Source organism: Corticium candelabrum, chromosome 5, assembly GCF_963422355.1.
Source record: "Corticium candelabrum chromosome 5, ooCorCand1.1, whole genome shotgun sequence".
Lineage (NCBI taxonomy): Eukaryota > Metazoa > Porifera > Homoscleromorpha > Homosclerophorida > Plakinidae > Corticium > Corticium candelabrum.
In genome coordinates, this window is record NC_085089.1 from 1270001 (window position 1) to 1287500 (window position 17500).

General features: G+C 40.4%; 4 protein-coding genes across 9 annotated transcripts in view; 2 read left to right on the forward strand and 2 right to left on the reverse strand.

Moving 5' to 3' along the window:
• LOC134179969 (neutral alpha-glucosidase AB-like) overlaps window positions 1–2069 on the reverse strand; it is an 11541-nt gene extending 9472 nt beyond the window's left edge. For 2 of the 3 annotated variants that reach the window (XM_062647016.1, XM_062647015.1), the window contains exons 1-6: window positions 1959–2069; window positions 1662–1898; window positions 1434–1601; window positions 1162–1268; window positions 543–851; window positions 24–120 (exon numbers count right to left, since the gene is read on the reverse strand). In XM_062647016.1, the coding sequence (XP_062503000.1) occupies window positions 24–120; window positions 543–851; window positions 1162–1268; window positions 1434–1601; window positions 1662–1898; window positions 1959–2062 (1022 nt within the window). In that variant the 5' untranslated portion in view covers window positions 2063–2069. The remainder of the gene's footprint in view (window positions 1–23; window positions 121–542; window positions 852–1161; window positions 1269–1433; window positions 1602–1661; window positions 1899–1958) is intronic. The other variant, XM_062647017.1, reaches the window with a different exon arrangement.
• Window positions 2070–2224: 155 nt separating this feature from the next.
• LOC134179717 (calcineurin subunit B type 1-like) lies at window positions 2225–4918 on the forward strand. The gene is made up of 6 exons (XM_062646652.1): window positions 2225–2335; window positions 2400–2442; window positions 2562–2738; window positions 4333–4392; window positions 4451–4635; window positions 4701–4918. Exons 1-6 carry the CDS (start codon window positions 2333–2335, stop codon window positions 4749–4751), a joined length of 519 nt encoding a protein of 172 aa, XP_062502636.1. The 5' UTR covers window positions 2225–2332; the 3' UTR covers window positions 4752–4918.
• A 1500-nt stretch (window positions 4919–6418) lies between these two features.
• Window positions 6419–9626, reverse strand: LOC134179444 (ADP-dependent glucokinase-like). Its single transcript, XM_062646340.1, has 2 exons — window positions 9258–9626; window positions 6419–7657 (listed from the first exon to the last, which is right to left on the reverse strand). The coding sequence occupies exons 1-2, from the start codon at window positions 9590–9592 to the stop codon at window positions 6541–6543; spliced, it is 1452 nt and encodes a 483-aa protein (XP_062502324.1). The 5' UTR covers window positions 9593–9626; the 3' UTR covers window positions 6419–6540.
• A 51-nt stretch (window positions 9627–9677) lies between these two features.
• The window catches only part of LOC134179443 (anaphase-promoting complex subunit 1-like), a 13741-nt gene continuing 5918 nt past the window's right edge, over window positions 9678–17500 (forward strand). For 3 of the 4 annotated variants that reach the window (XM_062646335.1, XM_062646336.1, XM_062646338.1), the window contains exons 1-22: window positions 9684–9760; window positions 9821–9880; window positions 9934–10032; window positions 10518–10566; window positions 10635–10714; window positions 10768–10832; window positions 10892–10968; window positions 11020–11704; window positions 11849–11941; window positions 12003–12090; window positions 12150–12215; window positions 12270–12405; window positions 14774–14955; window positions 15026–15058; window positions 15117–15232; window positions 15299–15368; window positions 15424–15494; window positions 15562–15650; window positions 15761–15843; window positions 15913–15966; window positions 16026–16098; window positions 16160–16202. In XM_062646335.1, the coding sequence (XP_062502319.1) occupies window positions 11220–11704; window positions 11849–11941; window positions 12003–12090; window positions 12150–12215; window positions 12270–12405; window positions 14774–14955; window positions 15026–15058; window positions 15117–15232; window positions 15299–15368; window positions 15424–15494; window positions 15562–15650; window positions 15761–15843; window positions 15913–15966; window positions 16026–16098; window positions 16160–16202 (1682 nt within the window). In that variant the 5' untranslated portion in view covers window positions 9684–9760; window positions 9821–9880; window positions 9934–10032; ... (3 more) ...; window positions 10892–10968; window positions 11020–11219. Of the gene's footprint in view, window positions 9761–9820; window positions 9881–9933; window positions 10033–10517; window positions 10567–10634; window positions 10715–10767; window positions 10833–10891; window positions 10969–11019; window positions 11705–11848; window positions 11942–12002; window positions 12091–12149; window positions 12216–12269; window positions 12406–14773; window positions 14956–15025; window positions 15059–15116; window positions 15233–15298; window positions 15369–15423; window positions 15495–15561; window positions 15651–15760; window positions 15844–15912; window positions 15967–16025; window positions 16099–16159; window positions 16203–17500 lie in introns of all 4 variants that reach the window. The other variant, XM_062646337.1, reaches the window with a different exon arrangement.

Below are 17500 nucleotides of genomic sequence, written 5' to 3' on the forward strand. Positions count from 1 at the left end.
ATGAAGGCACATTTACGAATTACTTGGTGACTTTTAGTGCCAGAGTGTCTGCATGTTCTGGAATGCCATAAACATATTTACAACCAGGAAATGAAATGTCCATACCAACAGCACTAGGACCTACAAAACACAAGTGATATAATAATTATGAGTGATATAGCATTTAGCATTTTTAGCTGTTGCTAGCCCTATTTATATTGACAAGACTGATTGCGATCAGCTAGCACCTGTTTACACTGTAGTCTTCAGGGCAAGCCAGATAGGCATTGTATCTTGTCACTCATTATCCAACACATGGACGTCAGAGTGATTGCTCTTGATCTGCTCTCTCCTTTTAAGGATTAATCATGTAACTCAAAGGTTTTAATGTAATAACCTAGTGCAAGTCTGACTCTCTACAAACCATTCCATAGCCCCATACACACACACACACACACACACACACACACACACACACGGACGGACACACACACACACACACACACACACACACACACACACACACACACACACACACACACACACACACCAACTGTCCTTACCATATGGTTTTGAGTCATAATGAGACTTGAAATATTCCTCCCAAAGTCCAGAATCATCCTTGTGACTTGCACTATCATCATGGTGATCGTTGTCGTCGTCCTCCTCCTCATTTTCCCTTTCATCTTCATTTTCCTCAGTTTTCTCATCTTCATTTTCCTCAGTTTTCTCATCTTCTGGTGATGGCTTAACATCATCAACTTCTGGTCCCTTTGGTTCAAGTACAGCAATATTAGGCTCATCTGTTTCATGGTCTCCATTAGGTGCATCTATGACCACCTCTTCTTCCTTGTCATTAGATTGAGACACTTCTGATAAAAAAACATCAGCACAGGTTGTTTATTACTCATCACTACACATGTCATTGTTTATATTATACAACCAGCAACAACAATCATGGATCTAAGTTAACCTCCCAACCTCTAGATATAGTTTTGTTTTTAATACTCAATCACTATTCTATAAAAACTGTTAGCTGGGTAGCTATTTACATATCTCACTACAGAGACTTAAGTTAATTAACATACAGTGACCAAACACAGCAGACATAAAAACACCCAGTTTTATGACTTTACTTTATGACAGTGAAACAATACAACTGACATGCAGAGTTAATCTCACCCACACTATTAGCATCTTCCTCGTTTACATTGTTATGTTCCTCAGAGTTAACCTCGCCTTCTTCAGGAGTTACATCTTGTTTATCTATTGGTGCAGCATCTCTAGTACTGCACACAAAGTTCATAACTACAAGTTAAAATTCTAGGTCAACAGGTAAAGTGCTGCATGAAAAAACATAACCACCAACCAGCAGTGGTGTGTGTGTGTGGTGTGTGTGGTGTGTGTGTGTGTGTGTGTGTGTGTGGTGTGTGTGTGTGTGTGTGTTGAATTACACTTTCTCTCGATAGTGTTCAAACTCCAACAATCCCTGTGCATTCAGCGTCACCACGGCAACATCATCAATCATAAAATCAACTCTGAACGGTTTGTACGACACTACAATCTTTCTATTCTCAATACCAACAGTCACACTACCATCATCTCTCTGATCATAATTCAACCTGTAACACAAATTTTTCATCTAGCTTATGAGACATGCTCCTATATGCCACTAAACACACGGTTGCTCTTCAGGTTCCCCAACCAATGCGCCTTCCACTTCATAACGCTGTCTCAAAGGATCCTTTTCTCGAATCCGCAACCTTGCCCGGCCGTCAGCTAGAGAATTCAACACAGCAGAGAAGATAACGTTGTTGTCAGTGTTCTCAATCTCCAACGTGATTGATGACGACTCGATTGTAACGGATTCAGGTCTGACTACGTATGGCGAACTGTGAGGAGAAATGTTTCGATGTCGTCTGTAGAGCAGAAGCATACTGACGACAACGCTAACTCACTCACAAGCATCACTTCCCTACTTGCAAAAACTGCAGTCATTACAACACTTGAAGTTGCTCTTATCAACTGCCGGCGCCCAATGTGCAATGGACGCTAGAAGAAGCAATACACAAACCTTCAACATGTCTACAGCTATTGATATCAACTAGACACGTGGAAAATATACTAAGACTATCAGCTTTAGTAGGCCTAAATAAGGGCTGTTATGTTCAAGTTTAGCGACGCATAAAGTAGCTCGTGTTTAGAAATCTTCCCACATAGATAAATTCAGCATCTTTTTCAAACGTTCCCGTATGAGTGTTGGTATCAACCAGGTTTGCGCACTTTTTTAGATCGAAGAGAGAAAGAGTAGAGACAGTATCACGACTAGCAAACGCAAGAGAGATTATCCGAAATGGTAGTGCCAACAATAAGAACTCTTGTCTGTGTGTCAACTTAGACTGCGTTTATTCCTCATCCAGGGCAACGAGACGTCAATACCAGAAGACCTAGGCATAACCACGTGTAAGCAAGAATCATAATACTCTTTGTGCTTTCCGTCTATCCGTGGTAGCTGCTGTTTGAGTGTCGTTGGACCGGATACACAGTAGCTCCGCCCCCTGACACTGCTTTCATCTTCACAGTTGATCCTGAGGAAATAAGGCGGTTAGGAAAACGATTTCAGAAGATGGACTTGGACAAAAATGGTTTGCTGAGCGTGGACGAGTTCATGGCATTGCCGGAACTGCAGCAGAATCCGCTGGTGCAGAGGGTGATTGAGATATTTGATCAGGACGGCAATGGAGAGATCGACTTCAAGGGTGAGCTTGTGCAGCTTTGCTTGACGTGGAAACACTAGAGCTGAGTGAATGCCAGCATTCCACGTCTTGTTGCTTGTTGCTAAGGATGTTGCACAATATGCACCCATGGAGTCTGATGACTATTTGTGCTTGACAAGATAACACAATCCGTGTGTCAAGTAGTGAATGGTTAATGGCTATGTCACACTCGTGGGTAGTGTGTTCATTTGCTTACTATTTTATTCTAGCTGCAGTAAATGTTATGGATGCTTTTTCCCTTACAAGGTGTATTTAGATTAGATGGAGCATGTGTTGAGAGTTCTCTGGGAGGGTAATCATGGGCAGCTTCCTTTCAAGAAGCAAGTTTCGATTAACTCCTAGGCAGTGCTAGAGAGCTCATGTCAAAGTACAGAAGTCTGTAACACATGGGGCAGACTACTTGTAAAGTGCTGCCAAATGTTTCTACTGTAGCATTGGTCAAACTCTGCGAGATTGTATTGGGTTGAGCAGAATCGTTTGCAGGAACCTTACATAGCTGCTCATTTAGCTTTATGCAAGCATATCAGAATGTATGTTGTTGGTATGTGCTGACTACATATAACATTAGTTGTTTTTTTCAGCCAAGCGGAAACCTGAATCTGATTATGTAGTGACTCAACACTTGTAGCTCATGACTAATAGGAAACTCTTGCAACTAAAACTGAGGAGGAGCTTAATTAAAGTTGTCCTATTTCTGATAATGGCTAAATGCAATGTTGATAATTGACAGCACTCTCAAGGATGTGAACATTGTATTGTCAGACATCAATCAGTAACACTAATATTTGGGTATACTAGGAATGGCTTTTAATAAAAAGTGATCAGAGTAACCAAAGGTTGAATGACATAGTAGTAGTGTAGTAGTGTGATTGAAATGTTCAGCATATGAGATACCTACCTATACTTGTGTATGTCTTGACAGCTGAAATGCTATAAACATGTCTTTTGTCACAATGACTTTTTAGTCTGAAGATTTGTTATCTTGTTTGTGAGCACTAATAGGTAAATGCCAGCATTTTTCATGAGTCAGAATCCAAAGCACAGAATTTTTTATGGTGATAGCACTTCTGATAATTGCATGAGCAATGTTTTGCATGATTTAGTGGAACATTAGATATTTGTGACAATGGAAATTATTGCATGCGTTTTCACAACCAACCATGCATGATAACAGTAACTTAATTAATATACCATCTTTGTCAAATTAGATTGTTAGAGCCAAGTGAGGCTATGACGCTGTTTCTGCAAGGCATGAATTTCCCCTCTAATTAAAGAGTCCCAAGTCTGGCAGAGCCTAACAGGATGTTCTGCAGTGCAGAAATGTTTACAGTTGCTTGTCATACTGTAGTCAAAAACTGAATATTTCTGTTGTTGGAATAGTATATCTATCCTTTACAGGTTGGTAAAACTATTATTGGTTGATCTTCTTGGTACAGTACTTGGTGAATTGCTCTAGTATTATCGCCAACGATGTTGCTGTGAATATTTTGGTAGAGAACGTTTATCTGTTTCCCTGCTAGTTGGTTCACTTGCAACTTGCAATGTAGCTAAAGGTCACTGGGTGTTGTCTTTGTAGAGTTTATTGAAGGTGTATCACAGTTCAGTGTGAAGGGAGACAGAGAATCAAAGCTGAAATGTAATTGTAATGAACAATTCTATTGTGTTATGTGTTGTAGATGAGTTTTGCTTTGTAGTTGCATTCCAGATTTATGACATAGATAACGATGGCTTTATCTCAAATGGAGAGCTGTTTCAGGTTCTTAAGATGATGGTTGGTACAAATCTTAAGGACATTCAGCTTCAGCAGATTGTTGACAAGACAATCATTATTGCCGATCTTGATGGAGATGGGAAAATTTCATATCAAGAGTTCTGCGCTGTAAGATGATTAGATAAGAGTAGTGATGTTGTGTGCATAGCTGGATAACCATTTCTCTGTTTTAGTTGGTGGGAAACACAGATGTTCCATCTAAGATGGTTGTAGAGAACATTTAGGGGGACTGGGTAGCAAAACTGTAGTTTAAGATGAGAGTTGCCATGAGGTAACTAATTGATAGTGGAGTAGCTGTACATGTGTTGTGTAACATGAGTTCAAAACGCATTTATCAATGTTATAATTATCAGTTAAATGTTTCAAAAATCAGTGGTGTGATTTCATTGCATATTTGCTGTTGTACATTTGTGACTATTGTCAAAGATTATGTAGTTTCACACGTTTGTGTGCAACATGAAGTCACAGCTATTGCTTGAAATCCAAGCATGAAAATTCCAGCTCTACTTGTGACTTTCCTTAGTATTTATGTATTTAGAGTCAGTATTATGTTAGTGGTTGCACGTGACTTTGGCAGGTGAGCTAGTAATACAAGAAGAGCCTAAATGCCGCCGATGGTTTTCTGTGGTGTTGTATGTTTAGTTAATTAAACGTACAACACGCCCCTCCCCGCGCGCAAACGTCTGGCCACGCGAGACTAACTACATGCGTGCCTCTACATGTCAAAACTTCTGCGTCCCTGAAGTAGCTGCCATGGCCAGAGAAAGCAAACTAAATGTTTCCCTCTTCAAAACGTAAGGCGATGGCTTTGTCAAGACAATTCACGCAAATTCTTGCCGGATATGACGGATAAACTCTGTCTACTAGGCTAATTACACTCACGTGCCCACGTGACTTACTAATCCTTTAGTTAGCGGTGTGAATGCCCTTGCGCTAATTTTGGCCTAATCATAAATAGCCTAATCATAGTTAGTCTTGATGTCGGTGTGAACACGCTCTAGGAATTGAAGCTGCATGCTTTGTTAATTAACCTTACCATGAAAAACCATGCAGCAGTTATTGCACAAGGTGGATGCTTTTCTGTAGCTTTGTACACATTTTTGTATAGCGTAACTGATTTGCAGCAGCTTAATTAATTAATGTATAGTGTATTTAAATAATTTTGTTCTTAATTAGCCCACATAACTGCTATCACACACAACCATACAGAAACATTTGATGTTGTCTGCTGTGTTGTTTAATTAATTAATTAATGGGTGCCCAGATGAGGACAAACATTTTAGTTGCCTTGTTTGGAGATACTAAAACTGTTGGTTTGTTGCAAAACTAATGTACTTGATTGGTTTATAGCTGAGCTACTTAAGGGATTTTTAACTACGAGCCTTATGATTTCTGCAACAGGCTAGAAAGACAAGAGCAGCGTCATAAATTAAGTTCAAACGTGAATCTGAAGTAGCTTTGACGCTAGGCCATCTTCGCCTTACGTGTGGAGTACCTAGGCTTCACATGACCGAAAACGAAGTTGTAAGGCGAATGGCCAAGTGTCGAGGCTAAATCTGAGGTACTGTTGAGACTGACATTGAAGGTTGGCATGAGAGGAAAGAGGCAGGTGTCGGTTTAATTTTGAGTTGTCATCAATCAGATGCATGGAAGTAGGGTTATTAATATGCATTTTCATGGCGGATTAGAGCAACACTGACTGCATGCCCATTGTAGCTCAGCATTATGAATTGGAGATGTGGACCTACAACCACATCATGGATGCATATGCATTGTATATGTACTTGGAGTGTAAAAATAATGCCACGGGCAGGCGTCTTTGGAACTGTGCTTATTGATTGTTGAATCACTCAGAAGTGATAATTATGTCTAGGAGTGTGTATGACTGTACTGATATGACTGAAATATAATTTCACTGTAATAATCAAGGAACATTGCAATTACAAGTTCTATCTACCGTATTGCAAATTTATATCATTTTCAATCTATATCTAGAAAAGATCCCATTAGTTATTAGTCACGTTCCGGAACCTGAATAGATAAAGCTGCAGATGAAATGTTATCTCCACCACCAGCTGTCTTATGGGCTTCGGTGCACATCAACATTGGAGCAATGCAGAACTTCCTATCTTCTTCATACCAGCAAGAAACAGGCTGATGCTCTTTCATATAGACACGAGCACTGCCAGGTTCCAGACTGAGAGAAAATGATGAATCCAGTATAAGCTGTGACTTGTCTGTTTCAACTTCATGTGAATTACAAACATGACGATTGCCCGTCAGGGAAGCTTTAGCAGCAGCAGACATAGTGTTTTTCCATGGTGACCCTCGTTTAGTCAAAATAGCTTGGAAAGCAAGCGTATGCACATGCAGTCGAGATATTCGTCTTCCATGTTGGACATCTGGTGAAAAGGGCATTGTCTGTAAGAGACTATAAACGTTTCGCATTGAGTCCAAAGCACTGGCCACACGTGGAATAGCTTCTGCAATAAATGTCACATATCCATATTTTAAAATACTCTGCAGATTTGGAAGCTCTTGTTCGTTCATTCCAACAGAGTCAACATACGGAAGAATGTACTGCACCAACTCCTTCAACAACGTTTCGTCTGCAAACGAGGCCATCTCAAAGTGGATCAATATATCTGAAGGTTGTTGCTTCAAGAGATCTCGGAGTTTCAAAAGCAACCGAGTTCTCTCACCTTCCTTGAAAGGAAAGCCATCCATCATTTGTAGGCCACCAATAACAATAAGTGATGGAGAAAAGGTGATGAGATCGTTTGCAAAATCTTCAAGTGATGACAAGAGAGGATTACTTTCATCACAGTGGATGATAAGGCGGTTAGCTCTACGTGCTTTGTACTTGCCCCATCTTGCAGCAGTCTTGTACTCCAAACACAAGTGAATGTCATCCTTGTTGATGTTTTTGTTGCCAGCTATAACAACTGATGGGTGGATTCTCACTGTGCTTCTCTTGGTTGCTCTTGTACCCAACAGCACTTTACAACCTTCCATAGCAAACCGATTTGCCATTACGGCTGCATTGCCACCAATACTCCATCTTGTAGACGGAAGACATTGTGATGCATAAGTTAGACGATTAAAGAAAGCCTTGTTGTTGGTGTAACGCCTACAGTAGATGAAAGAAAACTGTGTGTGGTGACTGATTACTTTAGCTTTCTATATAGTCACTGCTTGGTTTTTGTCAGTTTCTGTTGAGTTCTGATACACTCAAGTTTGTCAGCTAACTATGTGAGGGTTGGAAAAGCTATAATATCTCATTAGCAGACACAGACAGAGTCAGACAGAGTCAAGCCCTGTCCACACTAGACCAGAATGGATCTCGATCCGATCGGGATAGCGAGCGTCCACGCGGCACTTTGAAAACGATACATCCGCCTCATTTTTTATATCACGTGACTGATGACCAATATGTACATGTGGCTTCTTTGCTTGTGGAAAGCATTGATACAGTGATGTAAGGTGAGCGAGAACAAAGACGAGTGAGGAGTGTTAGTACGTGAAGGTAACGCCCACTATTTCTAATTGGATTCAACCAATCGTGATCAAAACCATCTCGCGATGTGGATTGGATTTATCGCGATCGGATAGCGATCCAGTTGCAAGTGTGGACAGCGTTGCGGTTGGATCGCGATCGGATCGTGATCCAGTTGCCAGTGTGGACAGGCCTTCAGACAGACAGACAGACAGACAGATAATTTATTCTCATACAGATTCTACTAGCTTGTACATATGCTAAGATTTTTAAATACACATCAGTCCCTGCAAACAACAAAGTCATTAACTAATGGAAAATATATGTATTGACAAACAGACAGACATACAGACAGACAAACAGACAGACAGACTTGCATGAGTGCACACACACACACACGCACACGCACATGCACACGCACACGCGTGCACGCACGCACGCACGCACGCACACACACACACACACACACACACACACACACACACACACACACCAAACTTATGCACACACAAATAGAAATCTTGTAACGGTGGAAAGTCAATGACGTAATGAGTAAAAAAGCATGCCAAACATTTTCAAACCATTCAACTTTATTAAGTCAAGTGCCTAATGATCAGAACTGCTCCTCCATAATAATGGCCTGCTCAGACTGCTGTGTACCATCACACTTGTCACAAAGACCACAACTTGTGTAGGAGGTACAGGTGTCATTACAACCTTCATTCATTCCTCCCATAAATTAGCAGATCATACCCTTTGCAAGTCTGTTTAGCAGTTCACTGTGTAGTCGATGAGATCAGGGTTATTTTGGCAACTAACTACTAGCAGTAGTAGTTGTTTTTAGTTAACAACCACTTAGGTAGTAGTAGTAGTATATTACTCAGCAAAAGCATCCACCGGTCATGCCCATACTACAAAAGCCACTACAACGGCACTCAACACAACACTATATCAATCCATTCAATTAAACAAACCCACTTAAGTCAACGTCACAATCTACTTAGTGAGGCAAGCCTCACTGTTGATTAAATCCATGTCATGACATTTTAGAGGCCTGTGCTTTACCATTTTACCACTTTACCATTTTACTTTTACTACCAGTTTACTTTTACTACCATTTACACAATTGGCATGTCAATTGTCACTAATTACATGTGCTGTGTCACCCTGACTAACACCAGCTTCCCGCCTATTGTGTCACTCAACAGCAGTCAACACAAATGTCAAAACTCACTCTGCTGCAGCTCCCTGATCAAAGAAATAAGCAAACAATTCAGCAAACTCTGCTTCTGACCCAACTACTGCATGATGTTGACCAGTGCGAGGTGGTTTCAGCCCCAGCATTCTTAGAACTCGTAAACCGTCCACCATTCCGTCCAAACACGATCCAAATCCGACGGCCACGCGCGGTAGCCTTCGAACAGAGACATTCTTTTCAGCACGCAGCAAACCTTCAATGACGTTCTTTTTGATCAACGACTGATCGTCACGGCGCCACAGATACAATACAAAGACGCTCAGCACTACCACAGCCGCTCCAATCTTCTCTTTCGTGCCTGCAATATTCATGTTGCCTCTTGTCTTCTAATTCTAGTGTACTACGCATACATGTACTGTGGCTTTGCGTAGGTGTCCAAGGCTAACGTGCGTTAGGGGCACATGGAACAGCCCGGCGGTAGGAGAGTGTTGGCTGCTGTGCGTAACTTTCAACCTATAGGAGAAAAGTTTCTTCGTGAAGTTAGTTTTATTACTATGCTACAACATTGAGTAACAATTACACTGATGTTGTGTGGTCAGAAATCGAAAAATTCAAAATTCAAGTTTGAGAAGGAAAATGGACGGGGCGTTTATTCTGAAGTATGGACATGATATTTGCTTGGATGATAAATATTTTGTGCAATAATTTGTAGGTGTTCGTTTGTGAAAACAAAGTTGTAGTAAGCTGTGGAACTGATGAGAACTCTAGAGCAGTGAAAGCGACTTACAATGTTGGAAGTAACGTTCTGCAGGTGTGCATGCGTTGGGTTTATAGTGTTTACCATGTTTCATTGTTATTATTAGGAAACCACAAATTGTGCACATTCTTTTGTCTTTCTCTAGTAAATGTGTGTAATGTGGAAAACAGTGCTGCTACTTGGTCATGCGTTAGACACACACACACACACACACACACACACACACACACACACACACACACACACACACACACACACACACACACACACACACACACACACACACACACACACACACACACACACACACACACACACACATTTGGTCATAGCATGGTGCATACTTTCAAGAAAGGCGTTGCTATTCTAGAAGGGTCGTCTTCGGAAAGATAGTCTAGTTTGTTTTTGTTTCTTTTATTTGCTTACTTTGTTTGGTTAGTCTTTAGTCTTTGTTGGGACATTAGTAGTGTACTGCAGATGTTATTTACAATTCTATCCCCGACAGTGTCGTCCCACTTAACACTCTGGTATGCTTGTAGGCTTTTCTATGCCAGTTTGATGATCCAGAGACTAAAGAGAGTAAAAATGGTAACCAGTATGGAGCAAATCAGTACATACTATCGATTAGACAGTGCTCATTACGTTTTTGTTGTTAGTGTTGTGTATTGTTGAAGAAACTTGCCTACGGTTTTATTCTCCATCTGGAGAATCTTTTACGGTGCCTTTGTCATTTCAGGTTGGATCCATTAATTTTTGAAATTTGGTGTGGTCAGTGAGTATTTGTGTTAGATTGGTTGTGCGTATCCCTTGGAGAATGGAGTGATTGTACAGGAGAAGAGACAAAATGCACTCACGTAGGTTGATGATGTGGCTGTTTTGTGTTTTGTTGTGTAACATTATGTCATGTAAATAGTACACCGCAGCTATATTGTCTTCTCCATCCTGCAGACACACTGGCAGCTGCCACTTTGAATTGTCTAGAAGGCTCAGGTAGACTTACTCTTCTTTTGTTTTTCACCTATTTTCTAGAGAATATTGTAGATTATGATGACTGTTTGGAGTTGGTGTTTACGTGTCGGGACTTGCCTGTAGCTGTGTTTGTAAGCGCCCAGACTGGAGCTCACAGCATCTGGTCTTTGAAACAAATAGAGCCATCACAGGCTTTCCAATTGTTGACGTCTGATTGCACAGCACTACGTCCTTCTACCAATCTTCGCTCTTTAACATCATCTCGCACTCCTATGTTGATGACTGGTTCTGGTTTGGGCTTTATAAGTCGTCAATCGTCAAAGGGGAGTTTGCATCTGAATCATCCGTTTAGTCGGAGTTCATCTCCATTTGCACCAACTACTGCATCAGGCAGAACTCCTGATAGTGCAAGGCCGATGTTTGGGACTCAACTTTGGAGTGATGCATCGGGTCATAGCTCGAAGCCTGAATCATTAACAACTGTAATTCACCAATGCCATTCAAAAGGTCGAAGTCAAGGCTCTCATCAGTCAAGTACAGTTTCATTAGCACAACGTCTCATTCGAATTGACTATCGGACACTTCCTCGTTGTGCACCACCTTCATTTAGTCCTTACCATATGAGGAGAAGAGTTGCTAATGTGTCAGGTGTTGATCACGATATTTCATTTGGTGACAAATCATTACTTGATGCTATGGCACCATTGTGTTCTGCTCTGGAGTTAAATAGAGTGTGGATTGATGAAGTAACAGGAGGGTAATATAGACTACTCAGTGTGTGTGTGTGTGTGTGTGTGTGTGTGTGTGTGTGTGTGTGTGTGTGTGTGTGTGTGTGTGTGTGTGTGTGTGTGTGTGTGTGTGTGTGTGTACATAAAACAGGGACTGATTAAATTATATGAAGGGATTCAAGTAACCTGCAGTCGTCAAAAGTGTTTCTGTACGAAGATTACAGCGAAAAATGTTACATCTGTATTCTCACTGCTGGCAATCTGAGGTGACTGCTACTATTGTTATGGTTGCTGTGTTGAAAAGTAACTGTTTGCCATTACCTACAGGTTAGTTAGATACAGCAAAGGTAGAGATTTTACAACAGCTTGGTCTAGCTCTTCTAACATCAGATGCATTGATGCTTTACCCGTGAAGGTGCATGTTGTACTTGTTGCTGGATGTTGTATTTGCTTTATATCAACATTGTACATTAGGAGCTTAGAGTTCTATTACTGCTTCGAGAAGGCAGTCATCTCTGTCTCTTCTGTGGAGAGCAAGAAGTGTGGTGTGTGCCTTGATTAGATTCTGATGGCTTTTAGTGGGGTTGTTTGCAGGTTTGCAAGGTTGACATTGGTTGTACTTTGAGTGTAAAACAGCTGATCTCATCTGCTAACAACGATGCATACATCGAGAGTGTATCTGGTCAGACTATGCAAGTCATCCTTCCTGCAGTTGCTTCATCTACTGCTGGTATGAAATGCGACAGAGAAATAGGGAGATTTGATCTAATACATTTGATTTATACAGATGTGCTTTGCATAATGCCAATTGTTTGTCTGTCTGTCTGTCTGTCTGTCTGTCTGTCTGTCTGTCTGTCTGTCTGTCTGTCTGTCTGTATTAACAATATTGTTGATGTCTTACCACATAAAGTCAATCTGAATAGGTAGCAAAAATCAGACACTGGGAAATGTCCACTCTGTGACTCTGATGAAACCTTGATGCATGCGTTGAACAATTGTTCTGTTTCACTAAAGACCAATCGATACACCTGGTGTCACAATTCTGTTCAAGCAGCTGTAGTCGAGTACATTGAAAGGTATCTAGCTGATAGTCGGCAGATTACTGCTGATCTACCTGGACGGGTATATTCATTACCATCTGATATAGGAGACATGTCAGCACGACCAGACATAGTTGCTTGGTCCCAAACACACAAACAGATTGTTATATTCAAATTAACAATTTTGTTTGAGGAAATTTTAGCAGATGCTGCCAGACGGAAACAAGATTATTATGCACCACTTTGTAATCAAATATCAAGTTTGGGTTGGTGGACAAAATTAAATACCATTGAAGTTGGTTCGAGAGGTCTTTTGAACATTCCAAGCTTAGATCAATAGAAAAGTTTACCAAGTCACAACACTCACGAAAGTTGTTTCTTTTCCTTCTACATAAACTCTGCAGAATTGTAATCGGATGCTCATATGCAATATGGTGCAAGCAGGACAAATCTGACTTGATAGAAACTGACTTGTTTGCATAGATATCATAGATCATAGAAGAAATATTAACGTTAGAAATAGTATATGTAGTGATTAAATAGTATCTAGTGGTTCATTGTTAGTTTCTGCACCACATCTGTATGTGATGGCAGAGGCCACAGATACGCCCATGCATTTATGGAAGAATAAAACACTGTCTGTCTGTTTGTCTGTCTGTCTGTCTGTCTGTCTGTCTGTCTGTCTGTCTGTTTGTCTGTCAGTCTGTCTTTCTGTTTGTTTGTCTGTCTGTCTGTCTGTCTGTGTTAGTACTGTCTGTCTGTCTGTCTGTTTGTCTGTCTGCCTGTCTGTCTGCATGTCTGTCTGCATGTCTGTCTGTCTGTTTGTCTGTCTGCATGTCTGTCTGCATGTCTGTCTGTCTGTTTGTCTGTCTGCATGTCTGTTTGTCTGTCTGCATGTCTGTCTGCATGTCTGTCTGTCTGTTTGTCTGTCCGTCTGTCTGTCTGTCAATTACATATATTTGAACTTTTATCTATGATACAATTTACAATGCAGGGTACTATGTACTGTCCAACTACTGGTAGTGTTCATCAACTAAACTAAGCTGAAATTGAAACTCGTGTAAAACAAAATGAGGACTACACTTAAGAGCTACAGTGTACAAGCAAAGCCTCTAGTACCAGCTAGTGGCTGAAGTACTGGGTGGCAAAGAGGTCACATCTGTTGCCTTCAGACAGAGAAGACAGCTTTTTAGAGATGACTCTAGCATTATGCTTCTGGAGCTGAACAGAAAAGCGTTTGAACCAGAAGTCGATAAAGTTTGCAGCGTTTGGTCGTCACACTTTGTCCGATGACTTCTTTGATAATTTGCACAGGAGTTTCCACCCATCGATCCCTCAAGCTCCAAAATGTTCCATTACCAGTGGGGTTACAGTGGCAATTGCTGTTTGCTGTATTTCTCTTTCTTTCTGTCTGCTCGCCTCTCTGCAGCGACACCACTAACACCAACAGGTGATGGAAAGATGTCACTACTCCATGGGTGGGCGAAGCAGATATTTTTCTGTCTGTCTGTCTGTCTGCCCATCTGTCTGTCCATCTTGTCTGTCTGTCTGTCTGTGACAGTGTTTGTCCATCTGTCTGTCTGTTTGTCTGTCTGTTTGTTTGTCTGTCTGTGTATTTGTCTACCTCTCTCTTCCCATCTGCTTGTCTACCTGTTTTGTAGTGTAGCATTTGTGACTTAGTAAAATCTATTAATAAATATAATTACTTGTTTGTGTGTATCTTTTTGTCTTTTTTTCAGTGTGTTATTTTGTCTGTTTTTGTTTCTTTGTCTGTTTGTCTGTTTCCTCTGTTTGTCTGTTTCCTCTGTTTGTCTGTTTGTCAGTCTACATCTAATTTAATAGATGCAGATGTAGATTTAGCTGAAGCAAAGCAAGTAGTTTGCAAGTATATTGTCCTCTACTAAAATTAATACTAGCACAAACGAATTATTAGAGTATTTAAAATATAATTGCAAGTGACACCTTTCTTACTACATTTAATATACATGTTACTAAATGTTCTGTGTTAGTGGTATTACTCATTGTTTGGTCTTCTTACTGACATTGGCTTGTCTTTAGTCAGTACTTGCCTTAAAGCACTACGGTGTGTTTTACCACACAATGTCTACAACAGTCTACACAGCCAGTGGTATGTTCATATCATCAACAAGTCAAACCAGGCGAACATTGGCAGCAGGAAGCTTCTAGAAATATTTAGTAGTTTTGTGTTGGAGGCTTGCGGCATCATGAAGATTGATATGGTAATTACAACCGTTTCTAAATAATTAGCAAAGCAGTTTATGTAACTTGCTTTGTTTGCTTTTCCACAAGGAGTCTTCTGCAGCAGTTTCAGCTAAAAATGAGGTTTAGAGCAGGTGTTACAAGAAGTGGTGCATGCTACATGTAGATTTTGGTCTTACAGGCTTGGCACAAAGTGCTTGATGAATTAGAGAAACCAGCAGCTGCTGTAGGATACTTAGTTGGTTTGCCTCAGATGGACAACAGTGTGGCGTCTGTCTCTATTTGCAAACAATTGCGGTGTGTTAATCTGGTGGAGAGTATAAATCTTGAGCATTCTGGTGAGGTTCACTGTTGCTTATTCAGGATCGACGATTCATCTCTACTTTACAATCACTTGGCTGTGGTTTTTTTCAGTCTTCATCTTGTTCACGAAGTTTCTTTACTAATAATGGTATCACTGGACTTGATTTTGATGGTACTGTTTGTAGGAGATGAAATTGAATTGTCTTTTTCATGGAAGTTTGGTAGTTTTAGCACAACTGTTAGTGACTGTGGCCATGTGCGTAGGCTGATGTGATTATATAGTTTCCCATGTACTTGACTTCGAATTAATTCTTTAATTTTAGATGTTTGACGGGTCACTCATACCTCGAGTATTATTACAAAAGCTATCCAAGGCTTTACCAGATGTTGGCACATTTGCAAGTAGAAGATGGTGGGTATGAACGTGTGTGTGTGTGTGTGTGTGTGTGTGTGTGTGTGTGTGTGTGTGTGTGTGTGTGTTGTGTCTTTATTTGTGTGTGCATTGTAATATATAATATCTAGAGTCTAAACGAAGGACAGAAGAGTATCTATCAGATCTTTGTGATGTCATGCTTTGGCTGCAGAATTCATTTGATTGCGATCAGGTACATCTTTACCTCAGTGTAGTAGAGACTATGATACACAATATAAGTAAAACCCAATTCTTGAATTAGGACCCATTCCCAGTGTTGAACGGCGTGACAAGGAGAACACAAAATGTCTGCATTGTAAGTCAATTTCATTACCTCACTAGCAGAGGTGTACACTTATGTGGGCATACATGCAGGCTTTTAGTATGTTTCGCAAACTGTCTGGACCTCAGCATAATTCAAACAGCATTGTGAAATCAGTTGGTCTCCGTAAGTAAACGTTGTTTATGATAACTAGTAATTAGTCATTATAGTTTTGATGTGTTGTCAGGTGGTGATGATGAGGTTCAAGCAGCAATATCTTTATATGAAAAGTTAGTTTAACTGTTGTTGCGTTTTGACCATGTCATTCGCACTAATCTACTGTAAGCCAGAACTCTACAAAGTCATGTACTACTGCTTGTCATGCATACTGTAAAAAAAGAGTCGAAATTTGGCCTTTATCTAAATATCTAGTACAGTACACCTTATTGGTACATTTCTGCCCGAAAAGCACGTGTTCTCCACCTTACATCATCCCAACATGGAAACCTGTGAACCTACTTCAAACTTGGAATCATAGAGGACTTGTTTACGTCTAATCATTAATTAATGTGTAAACATGTTGAGTCATTGTCAACCTAATGTTGCTGTATATTAATTAATTAATTAATTAAATATATATTTTTATTGGGTACTTGATTGTCAATGTATGACTGAGCCTCAAGAAAGTCACCACACTATCATTTCATTTATCCAGACTTTCGATTATTCGGACAATTTGGCGTCCGCCAACAAAATCCGGATAATCAGAGGGTTGTACTGTACTGTACGTTTGATCATTTTTCTGAGATCAACATAGGCTGGTGATTATGGCATCATGATGTGTTTGGACTGTTTAATCATTGGGCAGCTTGTCCACATAGAAATCAGAATCAAACTCCAGGAAAGACAAGAGTGATTGATACTGACAATTTTGAGGCAGTGAGGTGGCATGTGTTACATTGGTTTTAATTAGTCTCTAGATACTGTTTGCAGGTACTATACAGCAGTACTGTATTTCTTCAAATAGTGGCTGCAGCCTCTATTTTTAACAAGGTTACGGGGGAACGGTGGCCTCTATTCTTAAGTCTCTACTTCACACCATGACACATTGGTATTTGAACGTCACATTTCTTTCTGTTGACACAATTGGACACTTTGAAGGTGCCAACCACGGTATGTTTAGCTGTAAATGCCACGACTATTACCAGTACACACATTGCTGTAGGTTGTGTTGATAAAAAGATAATTTATAGACAAGTGCGCATAATAGGGTGAGATTGACGTGGAAGCATCAAAAGCATGTGATATGGGCGTGACCAGTAACTTTGCAGACTAGTGCGGTGGCCTCTATTTTCAACAAGTCTCTTCAGCTGTGGCTTCTGAACAAGGGCGGCTTCTATTCGAGGGTGGCTGCTATTTGAAGAAACACTACTTTAAGACTATGGTAAAATCAAAGAATAGTAGTATAGAACAGTTGCATGTTTCGTTGCTATGATTTGATATAGTCTGGACATGCAGCTTGTGCTTATGATACTAACAATATTTTCTACAGTCTTTCATCACAATACAAATTAAAATGCACACAAGA

Coding starts and splice junctions, on each gene's coding strand:
- LOC134179717 (XM_062646652.1), top strand. Junction 2,443..2,561: donor AGACCTAGGCATAACCACGT/GTAAGCAAGAAT, acceptor TCATCTTCACAG/TTGATCCTGAGGAAATAAGG. Junction 2,739..4,332: donor TGGAGAGATCGACTTCAAGG/GTGAGCTTGTGC, acceptor TTGTCTTTGTAG/AGTTTATTGAAGGTGTATCA.
- LOC134179444 (XM_062646340.1), bottom strand. CDS start 9,592: ATGAATATTGCAGGCACGAAAGAGAAGATTGGAGCGGCTGTGGTAGTG. Junction 7,658..9,257: donor GATCAGGGAGCTGCAGCAGA/GTGAGTTTTGAC, acceptor CATCTACTGTAG/GCGTTACACCAACAACAAGG.